General features: G+C 43.2%; 1 protein-coding gene across 7 annotated transcripts in view; it reads right to left on the bottom strand.

The window, feature by feature from the left end:
- The window catches only part of KANK1 (KN motif and ankyrin repeat domains 1), a 255,581-nt gene that overhangs the window by 96,428 nt on the left and 143,481 nt on the right, over positions 1-15,672 (bottom strand). For all 7 annotated transcript variants that reach the window (XM_040357089.1, XM_040357143.1, XM_040357107.1 and 4 more), the window contains one exon: positions 4,446-4,550. In XM_040357089.1, the coding sequence (XP_040213023.1) occupies positions 4,446-4,482 (37 nt within the window). In that variant the 5' untranslated portion in view covers positions 4,483-4,550. The remainder of the gene's footprint in view (positions 1-4,445; positions 4,551-15,672) is intronic.

Here is a 15,672-nt window from a genome sequence, read left to right as displayed (position 1 = left end):
AAAGGGGGAAAGGGGGAAAGGGGGAAAGGGCAAAAGGGGGAAAGGGCAAAAGGGGGAAAGGGGGAAAGGGCAAAAGGGGTAAAGGGCAAAGGGGGAAAGGGCAAAGGGGGAAAGGGCAAAGGGGGAAAGGGCAAAGGGCAAGGGGGGAAAGGGGGAAGGGGAGCCCCCCCCCCCCAACAGAACATAGTATTAATGCCAGAGACTGCCAGGCAACTAGCATTCCTAAAAGAAGGTCAGCAATGGAATCTCGGGTATTTCTCAAAGTATATAGATATCCTGTTAGGATTGGTATCATTCATACTAGCTGTCAAAATTGTTGTCTTTAGCTGAGAGAGAACATTGAGAAGAAGTACAGTAACTAAAACTCAAGCAAACAGAATCTGGCGAAGCTGTGTCTAGCAACCAATCAGCTACTATCTTCAGCTTGTTCAGTTAAGTGTTGAATATGAAAGCTAGAAGCGGATTGGTTGCCATGTGCAGCTGCTCCATACTTTGTAAATTCAGGACATTTAGTGCCAAAGTACAGAGTGGCTATGTTAAATTCGGCATCTCCACGTGTTGCAGCTAGCGCTCTCCTGCTGAATGATACTCTGTGAAGTGGAGAAAGTTGAATGTTTACGGAAGAATTCCAGGAGGTACATATTTACACAACAGCCAGTAAGGGGAGGCAATGTCAAGCACAGAACAGGAGGCAATCTATTTTAGCCGCCTTTATTTGGTTTTCTATGTTCGGTGATGGCTTAACTGAAAATACTGACGCTGTACACATTTTTTTTATCATCGTTGCTGGATCGCATAGTGCAGTAACTGAACAAGGACAACAGCAAGTTCAACTTCATTACCAATGACTTGTTTTTTTTTGTTTTTTTTTCAGTGAAAATTTAAAACTCCACTGAAGTCACAGAAATATCACTATGGAAGACTCATAGGGTTGAATTTAATAAAGCATTTCCAACACTTTTCTGGTGGTAGGGCCCCTTTAATAACTGCTGTCCGCCTGGACACTGTACATCAGAAATGCTCAACATTTTGAAGAGTAGAAAAAATGGTAGAGTAGAGGAAAATGGAGAGGATTGGTTCCTGCATATGCTGCCCCTCCTTCAAATGCTTTCACACCGATGCGCTGCAGTTTACCCGCACGGTGGGTGCAGCGCAGTGCACCTGTGGCTTTCCTGCGGGTTAGCTGTGCTTTGCCATACACTTCTATTATATCTTTCAAATGTGGTGCACTTTTTGAAAGCGCACCAAAACAACTGCGTTGAAGAGTTTTGGTGCGCTTTTAGAAAGTGCATCAAACCTGCAGGATATAATAAAAAGTCTGGGGTTCAGTGCAGCTAACCCGCAGGAAAGTCACAGGTGCACTGTGCTGTACCTGTGGAACAGTGTGAAAGAAGCCCAATAGTTGTTAACCCTTTTATAGGTGCCAATATGCCCATTGCAAAAGCGCAGTGTATGTGATGTTTAACACACTGACCTTTTTATCTCTTACAGCTTCTGCTGTCATCACTCTCCAGGCTGCTAGAAAGGTCCCAGGTGAAGTGCACTTAGTATCACTCTGCCTGGGACAGGAGCCGGCGCTACAGAGGAAGCATTGGCTTATGCTGCCCCTGCTCTCTCTGCAGCCACCTACTTCCTCCACTGTTGGCACAGGCTTCATGCACTCTGCGATGGTGGGTTGGCAAGCCCAGATCACAGGCATGCACTTCTCAGGTTTGAGGCCACAGGTTAAGCACCCCTGCTGTACATATACGGCCCTTCAGGACAAGCGCTGTTCTGGGAGGAAGTACCTGTAGGTCCCCCCATTCTAGCCACTCATGCATGGCCTCATGGGCTTTCAGAGGTGCAATCTATAATCATTTATTGGGGTCCAATGACAGTGATCCCAAATGTAAACACAGGCTGCTTGTTGCAGTAATTGGCTCGCTTTCTCTTCACACATAGTGTGTGAGGTGAAGGAGAGCAATCTGTGCCCCGGTCTGAATTTTCTTTGATTCAATTTTGAAGACTGTCACTTTGCTATGAAAACACACACTGCAACTATCTGCAGAGCCCTGATTGCTAGCTACAGCCATCTACAGAGCCTTGATTGCAAACCACACCAGTGCAGTATCAACATCTGTCCTAGTGTCAACAGTGCAGTATCAACATCTGTCCCAATGTCACCGTCACAACAGTACCTGACCACCATCACACTAGTACAGTGTCACCAGTGTAGACAACATCTGTACCAGTCTCACCACCACACCAGTAGTGTAATCAATGCAGATAGCTACACCTGTCCCAGTGTCAACATCTGTCCCAGTGTAACCAGTGCAGCCATCAAGCCAGTGTCACTAGTGCAGCTAGCAACAACTGTACCTAATCACTGTCGCACCAGTACCTTACCACTGTTATACCAGTACAGTGCCCCCAGAGCCAGCCTAACCTGCCTAGCTGTCTCAAAAAAAGGTACACAAGTGAGGAGGGCATCCAGAATCTTCACATGATAGATGAGAGCAGCAGGGAGAAAACCTGACTGTCAGATTTAGATTCTGAATTTGAACCTGTGGAGAGCAGTGCTTCAGTTACCACCTCTGATTCAGAGGAGGAAAAAAAGGGTCCCAACAAAAAGAATCAGGCGTACTGAAGACAGGAATCAGCAGTGCAGTACATTCTAACAATGACTGAACGCTGGGACCTGCTGATCGGCTCCGCCATTCACAGAAGAGCGATCTGGGTTGTAAACAACCCAGAGCTCTGTACACCGACAGGTGATCTTGTTTTTTTTTTTGTTTTCCCTGCAAAGAAGGAAAAAAAAAACACCACAACAAGATCACTTGGTAAAAGAAGCACATATTACAGACATTACAGATCGCTAGGCAAACCGTTAACCCCCTGATCACCCCGAGATGTTAACCTCTTTCCAGCAGTGTCACTATTACAGTGACAGTGTATAGTATCAGTTAATGTACCTCACAGCCAGCATCAGCTAGTGTCACACTGCCCACCACACTATCACAGTTACGTTATAAAAATCGCTATTCGCTGCCAATACTAGCATAAAAATATATATATATATATATATATATATATATATATATATATATATATATATATATATATATATATATATATATATTATGCTGCTACGTCTTTGGTAAAAGAAAAATCACAGTAAGTAAAGTTATAGCATCTACAAACTATGGTGTATATATATGTATGTATACACACACACAAACACACACATATTATATATATATATATATATATATATATATATATATATATATATATATATATATATATATATATATATACATACATACATACATACACATACATACATACATACATACATACACACCAGTTTGTAGATGCTATAACTTTACTTCCTGTTTTTTTTTTTTTTCAAATTTCATACAAACCAAATAATATACACGTAGAGTGCTTTCACATCCGCACATAAAACGCAGCTATTTTTAGCGTCATTTATACCGTAATTTTTGCAGCGCTTTTTGGCCGCTAGCGGGGCGCTTTTAACCCCCGCTAGCAGCCGAAAAAGGGTCAACAGCGGCGCTGCCCATTGATTTCAATGGGCAGGGGCGCTTTAGGAACGGTGCATTCCCCACTCCCAATGTGCTGCAAAGAAGCTGCTGGCAGGACTTTTTCTGACGCCCTGCCAGTGCACCGCTCCAGTGTGAAAGCCCTCTGGCTTTCACACTGGAGTGAATGGAGTGAATGGAGCAGCTCTTTCAGGGCGCATTGCAGGCGCTATTTTTAGCGCTATAGTGCCCGCAAAGCGCCTCAGTATGAAAGAGGTCTTACTGAGATTTTTTTCACCAAAGACCTAGTAGAACACATTTGGCCTACATTCATGAAGAAATTTGATATTTTTTATTGGATTGGTTTTAAAGCAAAAACTAAAAAAATTGTTTTTTTTTCAAAATGTTTAGTCTTTTTTTGTTTATATAATAAAAAAATAACAAAACCAGTGTTGATCAAATACCACCAAAGGGAAGCTCGATTTGTGGGGAAAATGATATAAATTTTGTTGCAGTGTTGAATGACCGCTCAATTGTCAGTTAAAGTAGCACAGGGCCAAATAGCAAAAAATGGCCTGGTCATGAAGGGGGTAAACCTTCCGGAGGGGAAGTGGTTAAAGAATCAGTTTGCAGGTGAACATAGAATACCTTACCAACTTCATTGCAGATATACCACAGCCTAGACTATGTTTGTTTATACACATAGGAAATGTCCAGTCTACTGCTGGCTTGTCTATATTTAGAGAATGGGATGGGTAACTAGCACTGTGCTGTGTGAAAACCAAACAGAATATATTGCCTCTGTTGGTCTAAGTTTATATTATTTTTTTTAGCTCCAGGTAAACCAGAAACAAGTGCCAAGATACAAATCAAAAGTAATGCAAATGCACCTATATTTAAAATGAAGAAAATGGGTCGATTTACCATAAACATTTCCATTGATATTTTCTGTATTATCCATATCAAAGCTTGCAGTCAGGATGACAAATCGTAAAGATTCTGCTCATTAAGTCCAATTTTACAAGCAACCTGCAAGACAAAAGAATAAAAAATAAAGCACAAGATTAACATCTAGGAGAGAAATAAAAAATACATCCAAAAAAACATCCACAAGACTCCAGAGCTAGGTTTACCACAAGCCTGGGTCTAAAAAAATAAATAAATCTGGAACACAGATAAAAGGACAGCGACTTCATCAGTTCTGTAATGATGGCTCTGGAAGCTGTACACACAGTAATGGCAAGATATAAATCACATAATGTGTTTACTGTCCTCTACCATATTATAAACAGCTCTTGCCTTGCCCGTCAGGACACATTATACTCACCCTCAGCAAATGTTTCTCCCTAGTCATAACGAATACCATCCTTTACCACAGTTATGCAGAAAGAAAAAAAAAAGTATAATTTTACGACTAAAAAGGCGGGTTTGTTTTTTTAATATACCCCTATCTGAAGAATAATTTGTTTGTATAGAATATATATATATATATATATATATATATATATATATATATATATATATATATATATATATATATATATATCCCTAGTAGACTGTTTATCGAATAGGTTCCCTTTAAGCTTCACCTGTCTTCAATGAAATATAGAAACTGCCGTTATTGGCCTTCTTCTGAAAATGGCAGTTGTCTGGCTTGGAAAAAACCTGTAGACAAGGTCAACGTGAGAATTCCTCATCGCTGTACTTGTTCTAGGACTCCAAAAGTGTAACAGCCATAGAAGTAGCATTATTTAGGGGTTGCGGTAAATGACAGCCCACAAAATGTACTTAAGCCCTGGTTCACATTGATGCTACTTTGAAATCGCGATTTCAAAGTAGCAAGGTCAGGGCGATTTCAGGTGCTACTTTTTTTTTTTTTTTTTTTTTTTTTTTCTTTTTTTTTAAACCCAGCACCCCATCTCCCCCCTCCCCAACTAAATGCCCCCTCCCCCCCCTACCCACCCCCTCCCTTGACCATCCCACGACTCCACTGTAAGAATTCCTTCCCTTAATTGAAAAAATGCGTTCCTATTCCTCTCTCAGGTTTTCTGCAAACCTCCAGGATTTTTTGAATTCCATCCAGGGTACCCATATATCCTTTTCCCCTACTTTGTGTTTATAGCTTCCGTATTTTAATTTCTCTCTCCTATAAGTGTCCTCTACGGAGTCAATCCACTCCCACATTTGCGGACTTTTCGCGTCTCTCCATTTAAGGGGAATCAATCTTTTCGCTGCGTTCAATAAATGAGGGATCAGTGAATCCTTGTATTCCTTCTCTGGAGTCTCCCCCCCATGAAAGAGCACTACCCATGGGTTATCTTCCAATTCTTTTTTTTGTTATTACCTTTATCAGGGCCAAGATTTTTTTCCAATAAGCTTTAATTTTCAGGCAGTCCCACCATAGGTGTGCCATTGTTCCCCTTGACTCACAACCTCTCCAGCATTTCTCTGACTCTCCCCCTCTGAATTTTGCCATTTTATCTGGGGTGGCGTACCACCTCGTCAAACATTTGAAGTTCATCTCGGCAGTTCTTACATCTACTGCCGAGGTGTGCGTCATTTTCAGGATTCTTCCTATGGTCGTTTTCCCCCTTGGGACCCCTAAGTCCGTTTCCCAATTTTGGATGTATTTTAGCGTGTCCGACTCTTCCATTTTCTGCAAGTAATTATAGATTTTAGATATATTTCCTTTTGAGCTTTCGGTGCTACACAATTGTTCCAATAAAGTGTAATCCTCTTGTGACCTCAAAGGGTGTGGTAGGCGCTTGACGAATGACACTAACTGCAAGTATCTCCACTCGTCGAGCGCCCTAATTCCAATCCTATGTTTAATATCGTGAAGTGTCCTAATTTTACCATCTAGTGTTATATCTTTTAACTGTGTTCTATTTGTGATCCAATTTCCCCCTACTTCTTTTGTCCCTGGAATAAAATATTCGTTTTCTTTTAAATCAATAAAGGGTGAGTTAAATTCTGTTTTTAATTGTTTGTGAAGTCTATCCCAGATCCTCCATGCATTATGAGTAATTGTGTGTGTTGAAGTGTGTAAGGATCTGTGTTGTGGTGGATTCCAAATTAATCTCCCTAACTGTGCCCTTGCTAATGTGCATTCAATATTTATCCATCTTTTGTCCTGGGATTCTTTAGCCCATTCTATAACCCGTGAGAGAACCGAAGCATTATAATACAATCTGATGTCGGGTACAGCTAAGCCTCCCTTTTTCTTGGCCCGTTTTAGAATTTGAGCAGACACCCTATGTTTTTTATTATTCCAAATATAGTTCATTATGAGGGAGTTAATTATTTTAATGAATGACGGTGGTAGGTATATTGGGACCATTTGAAACTTATATAGGATTTTTGGGATGAGAACCATTTTTACTACATTTATCCTCCCGAACCACGAAATAGGTCTATTGAATATATTTTTAATTTCCCTTTTTATTTCGTTGAGCAGGGGGATAAAATTTATTCTATATATTTTCTTGATGGAATTTGCCAGTTTTATTCCCAAGTATTTTATTTCTTTTTGCCATTTAAAATTATATTTCTTCCGTAGATATTGTTCTTCATCTTTAAGAATATTGATATTTAAGATCTCCGTCTTTTCTGTATTTACTTTGAAGTTTGACACCTCACCATATTGTTTTAAAGTAGTTATTAACTTCGGGAGAGTGACTCTTGGGCTACTTATATAAAATAAAATGTCGTCTGCGAAGGCGGATAATTTGTGCTCATCTTCTCCAACCTCTATTCCATATATTTCTGGATTTTGTCGGACCATTGCCAGCAGGGGTTCCAATGATAAAACAAAAAGAAGAGGGGACAGGGGACAGCCCTGCCTGGTTCCATTTCTCATCTCGAAGGGTGCGGATAAAGATCCGTTGATCTTGATCCTAGCGCAAGGGTGGAAATAGAGCGTTTTGATCCATTTAATCATCCTTGGGCCAATTCCTATACATTCGAGTGTTTGTATCAGGAACCCCCAGTCTACCCTGTCAAACGCTTTCTCAGCGTCTACTGACAGGAATAGACCGGGGGTCCCTCTTTCTTTGATCTGCTCCATAAGAAGAAGTGCCCTGACCCCATTGTCCTTTCCCTCCCTCCCAGGTATGAAACCAACCTGGTCTGGGTGGACAATGGCAGTCATCGCCCCCTTCATTCGTTCGGCCAAAATTTTTGCATACAGTTTGGTATCTGCATTCAGGAGTGAGATAGGTCGGAACCCTGAACAATTCGTATTGTCCTTTCCCTCTTTTTTAATGACAGTGATCGTAGCTGTTAATGCCTCTCTGCTCATCTCATAGTCTCGCCCCAACCCATTGAAATATTGACATAATCTAGGGACTAAGATAGTACTAAACCTTTGTATATAGGCCGACGTGAAGCCATCTGGTCCCGGGCTTTTCCCATTGGGAGTATTTTTTAGGACCTCACTTATCTCCTGTTCAGTTATACTTTCCTCCATTCTTTCTATCTCATACTCTTCTATCTTCGGTAAATTAGTTTGCCGTAATACTTTCCTGATCTTATCCTTTTTTTCGGCAGGGTCCCTAATCTTCTGTTGGACATTGTATAGTTTTTCATAATAGCTTCTAAAAGATTCTGCTATTTTATTTGTCGCATATACTAAGTCCCCATCCCCATTTCTGATTTTTTCGATAAAATTTCTGGTTTTCTTTTTTCTTACCATTCTGGCCAAGTTTTTACTAGGTTTATTTCCCCAGACATATCTTTCACTCTCTACCCTGTTTATGAAATTCTTGGTTTCTTGCCCGGCAAGGGCTTTATATTCGTCCCTTGTTAAAGTTAACTTACGGAGTGTTTCCCTCTTTTGGCCCTGTAATTTATGTTCCTGTTCCAGCCTATATATCTCCTCTTTTAGTGTTTTTAATTTACTCCTTCTCATTTTATTTTTCTTTGCCCCTTCTGCTATAAAAATCCCTCTTATATACGCTTTGTGGGCGTCCCACAGGGTTGCTCCTGTGATTCCCTCCTTGTCATTCTCCTGAAAATACCATTCCAATTCTTTCTGTACTCTCTCGACCACCACCTCGTCCCTCAACAGGCTTTCATCCAATCTCCATTCAGGTAGAATGCATTTTTGTATGGATGTGCTTATTTTCATGGAAATGGGGGCGTGGTCTGATAGCGTTATGATCTCACATCTTGCTTCAACCACCCTCTCCAAAAGTCTATGGTCTATGAGGACGTAGTCGATCCTCGAGTACGTCCCATGCACAGGGGAAAAAAACGTATAGTCTCGTGTCTTGGGGTTAAGGATTCGCCAGACATCCACCATTTGATTTTGTGTCATTTGTTTTTTCAGTAACTTAAGATGTTCACCGTTATTCCCCTGAGCATGGGTCGTACTATCGAGGCTCGGGCACATGCAGAAGTTAAAGTCCCCCATCAACACCACATGTCCCTCTTCAAAATTTTTTAATTTTCTGAGAATTTTACTAATATATTTAGCCGAATTCACATTGGGTGCATACACATTTGCCAGAGTGTAGTCCTCCTGTCCTAGTTTTATTTTCAAGAACAAGAATCTCCCCTCCGGATCATTCAGTCTGTCCACCAATGTGTATCTAACTCCTCTTGCAAATCCTATGGCAACCCCCCGAGATCTCGATGAGACTGTATCTCCATAATACCAGACGGGATATTCAGATGAAAACAGCTTTATATTAGACTCTAAGGTAATGTGGGTCTCTTGTAGGTAGGCAATGTCTACTTTATACTGCGTAAGTTCAGCAAGAATTTTATGTCTCTTAATATGGGAGTTTAAACCTTTTACATTATATGATAGGAACTTAATATCTATCATTTATCTCTTTTTTTTTTTTTCCCTTTTCCTTTTTTGAGTTTGAAAAGAATTCCTGTGGAGTCGTTCAGATGGTCCTCCTCCCATTTCCCCCCCCCCTCCCTGGCCCACTACCCTCCCTCCCTCCCACTTTCCCCCCTCCCCCCCCTCGCTCCCCATTCCCCCCTCCCTCCCTCCCTCACCCCGGCCCACTCTTGGCCTGGGAGCCACTGGTAGAAGACTCCTCGCCTTCATCCTTGGCTCCTCTTTTGTGGTGGTGTTAAGGGCTCCCCCTTGACTCCCCCCACCTCCCCTCCCCCCCTCCCCCCCTCCCCGTCCAGCATCTCAAAATTCCATACTAAGCGTCCCCCCGCTAATCCACCCAATCAGGAAGTTCAGGGATTACTAAGTCCATTTTAGAGCAAAAATCATTCAGTTCCTCCGGGTACCTAAGTCGTGCTGTTTTACCCCCCTTTATACCCATGAGGCAAGCCGGAAATCCCCATTGGTACCTAATATTTTGAGCCCGCATGAGTTCCAAGAGGGGTTTCAAGCTTCTCCTCCTAGCCAGTGTTTCTTTAGCAAGATCGGAGAATATTTGTATCTCGGTGTCTCTATATCTCAGGGGGGGTTTCCCCCTAAGCCTGCTCCATATTTCTGCTTTGTCAACATAATTCCTGAACCTTACGACCACATCTCTTGGGCCGTATCTTTCTATTTGTTGGGGATTCCCCACTCGGTGTACTCTTTCAATCTTAAGGGGCTTGGATTCTACTGATCTCTCTAGCAGGGGGTTAAAAATTGTGTTCATGATGTCTTTTAGGTCTTCCTCCTTGTCTTCTAATAGCCCTCTGATTCTAAGGTTCTGTCGCCTGTTGCGATTCTCCTGGTCCTCAATCCTATATGCCACCAATCTCTGGGTTTCGGTCAGGGCCTTGACTTGCTTTTTCAAGGATTTTATTTCCTGGTCCTGCTCCTCAATTCTCTTTTCCGTCTCTACCACTCTTTCACAGAGCCCTCCTAGGTCTATTCTTATCTTGTTGATTTCTGTCCTTATGATATTTTCCATGACATTTTCCATCCTCACCAGCATTGCGTTCATCTCTGCCTTTGTAGGGGGCTGTGTATCTTGGGATAGCTCCTCTGCATTATTTTGCTCTTGCTCGCTTTCTAGTGTCGTTTCACCTCTAGAACTCTCCCCACTACTTATTCCTACTCCTTTTTTTTTATCGAACTTCTTCTTATCAGTTTTTTTTGCGAGTCCTGGACTTTTTAGACTCCCTTCCTGCGTCATGTATTGTTGTATGGAGCTGTTCCCCAAGTTATTCTTAGTTGGTTTTGTAGTGCCGCCCCTCGTAGACCTATTCATTTTGTTGGAGGGTCTGATTCTCTTCCCCAGTTTGGAGATGGATTTTTTTTTTTTTTTTTTTTTTTTTTTTTTTTTTTTTTTGTTGAAAGGGAACGAGAGAAGCCCACGACTTTCCTCCTAATGTGAGCCTCTATCTTCCCCTATATACTACTCCTGTCCTGAAAAAAATAATTATTTCAATAAAGAGAGGGCCACAGGAAAGCAAGAGCCCTGCACTAAAACACGGAGGGAAGGGGCTGATCAGCAGAGGAGAGGCCGATTACTGCTATTAATCAGAATCACCTGGACTCCCGGACTCACTTCTAGAAGGAAAATACCTTCGGTGTTTTTTTTTTTTTTTTTTTTTTTTTTTTTTTTTAAGAGTCGTCTCCTATGCTACATCAGTCCAGAGCGTCCTCACCGTTCCAGAGACAGGGAGAGACGCCTTAAATCCGGGGGGGGGGGGGGGGGGGGGCCTAAATGATCTTTCCCTGTCCCCCAATCTTCACACACTGGAATTTTTACCAGCTTCTCACGGTCACGTGTGCGTTACCGGTACAGTCCAGGGAAGAGTAATGAATTTTTGGCCCTCCTTCGCCGGCCTAAGTTTTCCCTCAGAACACTAATGCTTCAATGCCCAGGCCTTTCCCCTGTCCCTCAGTTTCAAAAACTAAAATCTTCCCAGCTTCTCACAGTTCTCACGGTCGCGTATGCATTACCGGTACAGTCCAGAGAAAGAGTAATGTGTTTTTGGTCATCCTTCACCAATTTAAATTTCTCCTCAGAACGCTCATGCCTCAATTCCCCTGTCATCGGGGTTGTCATTGATACACCTAAACACAGGGGCAATTAGGTAGTTCATAAGAGGGGAGATCAGAATTTATATTGTCCCAGATTTCTCTCCTGTCTGACTCCGCAGGCCATCCAGAACCATTCAGCAAGGGCTGGGGCCGTACACTCAAATATGCCCCACAGAGAACAGGCAATGAAAAGATCCTGCACCAGGTGGAGAGTTCAAATGAACCAGCTATCAAACTCTATCCCAGTGTAGGTTATTCATTCAATTGTATGTTCACTTATATTTCACTTTGCATTTTGTGTTCCCATCATTTACAGTTCTCGCAGGTATCTAACCCAATAGACAGTTAACATCTAATTATTTCCATTATTACACAATAAGACTCCTTATGATGTGCTGGTGTACTGGTGTATGGTAATTCCGGGAGACAATATTATAACCGACGGGAGGGGGGGTCACGGGGGGGGGGACCCGCTCGGAATCGGCTCAACTGAGCGCCTCACCAGACCCTTTACTTTTCCTCCTGCTCCACTGCCCGGCTACATGTCTCCGATGGGTTTCTGACAGCCCCTGAAGCGCATATCCCCACACAGGCTGCTGACATCAGTGCTGAGAGCGCAGCAGCTTCAGTTTCTCCGGCGCTGCGTGTCCAGCGGGGGCTCGTTCACTGGCGGTTTCCAGGGTGGTATTCCCGGTCCCAAGCGGGGATGCGGCGGGGTTGCGGCACCCGCTTGCTTCTCACAAAACACACGCTGTGGTCTGCGAGGTCACGAGCGGTGCCGACGGAGTCTCAGAGCGGCGTGTGTCTCCTGCCGCCATCGAGCCGTCCTACACCTCCCACCTCACTCGCGCTACGTCACGTCTTCAGGTGCTACTTGATACACATTTGTGTGGCTTCATACATACATGTCTATTGAAGTCGCACCTGAAATCGGCAAAAGTAGTGCAGGAACTACTTTTCCAAATCGGTGCAGCGCCGCAAAACCGGTGTCGCACCGATTGGAACAGTGCCATTGCCGCCAATAGGCTGCGACTTGTTATGCGTTTTGATCTCTCAAATCGCATGACAAATCGCTCCAATATGAACCTAGACTTATGGTTTTAATAACGTGGGGAGAAGGATAAAAAAGTCTTGAATCTGGTGGTCAGCTTATGACCTATATGACACTGTTCATTTGTCCAGAGCAGCCTTTCGCAATCAGGGTTCACTGGAACCCTAGGGTTGTTCTAGAGCAGGGGTCTCCAAAATGTCTAAACAAGGGGCCAGTTTACTGTCCTTCAGACTTTAGCAGAGCTGGACTGTGGCCAGTGGGAATAGATAATACCTCAGGCTTGGTGGTCAGTTGAAGTAACAAAATAAATTACACAGTGAAGGGAATATTGCCACCATTGTTGTTGTCAGTGGTGAGCATAGTGCCCCACTGTTTGTGTCAGTGGAAAGAATAGTGCTACACTATTGGTGCCAGTGGGATGAATAGTGTCCCATCAATAGGAAGAGTGCCCCATCAATGGTGTATATGGAATAATTAATACGTCATCATTGGTGTCTTTGTAAGGAATACCACCCCATGGTTGGTGTCAGAGGGAGGAATAATGCCCCGCCCCCATGGTCGGAGTCAGTAGGGAGAGTAGTGGCCCACTGTTGGTGCCAGTGGAAAGAATGGTGTCTCATGGTCTCAGTGGGAGGAAAAGTGCCCGATTGTTGGTGTTAGTGGGAGGAAGAGTGCCCCATCAATGGTGTCAGTGAAATCATTTCTGAGCTATCATTGTTGTCATTGTGAGGAATAATACCCCATTGTTGGTGTCAGTGGAAGGAATAGAGTCCCAAGGGCCAGATAAAGGCAAGCAAAGAGCTGCAGTTTAGAGACCACTGCTCTAGAGGTTGCTAGGGGTGCCACCATTGCCTCTCAGATAAGTGACCACTGACACCAATGTGTGTGTTTAACTATCTGTAAAGAGGGATTATTCCCAATGATCACAAAAGGAAGGAGCAATCCTCCCAATGATTATCACATTAATGTTCCATGAGTAATAGACATGGTAGTTATTAACAGGGGTTCCATGAGCCTGGAAAATTATTTCAAGAGTTCCTCTATGTTGAAAGGATTCAGAAAGGCTGGTCCATGGTGTAAAATAGCCACAACGCATGGCGCTAAAGCAAAAGCATGTGTTATTGACATTTATGCATTCCCTGTTAGGATAGACACACACACCTCACAATTCTATTTGGAAGTACAATTCTATTTGACCAACTATGTATAGAACGGTTTGAATCGGGGGGGATACCGAGACAGTGATGAAGACAAACTGACCGTGATCAATAGATGTCGACCGACTTTGTTAGAATTTTGTTAATAGTTTAAACTTGATCAGAGAGATCACATATCATATCTATCACATAATGGAAATTGTGCAACTGCTCACCTGTGACTGTTTGTAAGTTACACATGATTGGGACCTCTAGTCAGCCCTGTAGGCAGATAGTTTGCATTTGGGCAGCCCGATTGCTTCCACATATGCGGGTAAAGTGCACCAAACCCCCCCCCCCCAGCCTTTTGTCCACTATTGTAAAAAAATTACAGTAGTTACACCCAAGCACACAAAATCCCGCCACCCAAAAAAAAGTTGAGCCCCCCCCTCCCACATAGGCACACAGACAAACTCCTAACTTTTTTAGATGGCTGCTAGAGTCAAAGCAAATTTGTCAAGCCCTGCCACATGGTTTATAAATTAAGCATACAGGGCTATTCTGGACTAGAATTGGTTCAAAGCAAAAAAGTTAAATCACTAAAGCACGAAAATAAACAGGTTTTCTTCTATGAAGTACTTTGGCCTCTTAGCAGACAAAACTTTTTGTTGGAGCAGGAATTCCCTGGAAATCATGTTTTATTCCGTTACGGAAGCCATGCTTGGGAAGATGCCAAACTCTAATTAACCTGAGAGGGGACCACCATGTCAAAGTTAAAATCCAGAGTCATTAGGTTCTCCAGACACAATGCCGTCTCTGGTTCCATGAATGGTGACAATGTCTGTCCTGGAATCCTGTTCACATGGGGTTGGTAGGGTTACAGGAAATATACAACACAATGAAATTCAGGGACAAGCAGGTATGCCATTCATTCTTTAACACAGTACAGCACCAGTCTGATCTCTAGTGCCCAATTACTCCCTTTAAAAGTGTGCAAAATTCTGAGGCACCCTAGTCTAAAATGTAAAAAAACATAAACTGGTCTGAGACAATGCATACAACCATCATGAAGAAATAAACTACCTCAAAAGCCCACCTTCACATCAGAGGTCCCCCATTATGTCAAAGGGCCCCCCCCCCCATCAAGTCTGAGTCCTTGCTATATGTTAGAGTCTCTCAATCACATCAGATTCCCCCCATTACCGAGTCTTCTCATCACAGAGTCCCCAATTACACAAATCACCTCTTCACATGAGATCCCTACTTTTTTTTGTTTCAGCAGGGGGTAGACCCTCCCTTTTTTAAAGGTAGGGGATGGCTCTGCATGCTGCCTGCCCTGGATTAGCATCAATGAGCGGTCATGCTTCAGGCATGCTGGCCGCCAACACCATAGCAGTGAACGATGTCATGCCAACCTTTGGGACCTCACAGCCCACTAAACTCACAATTTTGAATCCCGCAGAACACCAACATGAATTTTACATACCTTACACACAATGCTCTGGCTCTTTGCCTCCCCCTGGATCACGCTGCAGCTATTTCAAAGCTCTGCCCATTTATTCCATTCATTCCTGTATACAGTGCTCCCAAGCTCCATGCTCCCTCCTACAGTCTGATCAGCGTGGACATTGGAAGTCTCCGCCTTCACCTCCCGCTCTCTGCACTACTCCTGGTGCCTCCCATTGAGTTCACAGGACTTGGAACTTGGAGAAGGCATTGTATATCAATGTGCACTGATGGTATAGACCATGGGTGCTCAACCTGTGGCTCTCCAGCTGTTGCGGAACTACAATTCCCATGAGGCATTGCAAGCCGCTGACAGGTACAAGCATGTCTCCCAAAGGCTGAGGCATTATGGGAATTGTAGTTTTGCAACAGCTGGAGAGCCACAGGTTGAGCACCCATGGTATAGACTGTCAGTGCACATTGAAAACGGCATTGGGCAGTATACATCGGCCACAATGTTGATTTGCAGTAGAACCCCTGGGGACCACCAAAAATGTTCTCCAG

Source organism: Rana temporaria, chromosome 1 (genome assembly GCF_905171775.1).
Source record: "Rana temporaria chromosome 1, aRanTem1.1, whole genome shotgun sequence".
Lineage (NCBI taxonomy): Eukaryota > Metazoa > Chordata > Amphibia > Anura > Ranidae > Rana > Rana temporaria.
Note: the sequence above shows the minus strand (reverse complement) of the source record. Positions and strands in the feature narration are given on the sequence as shown.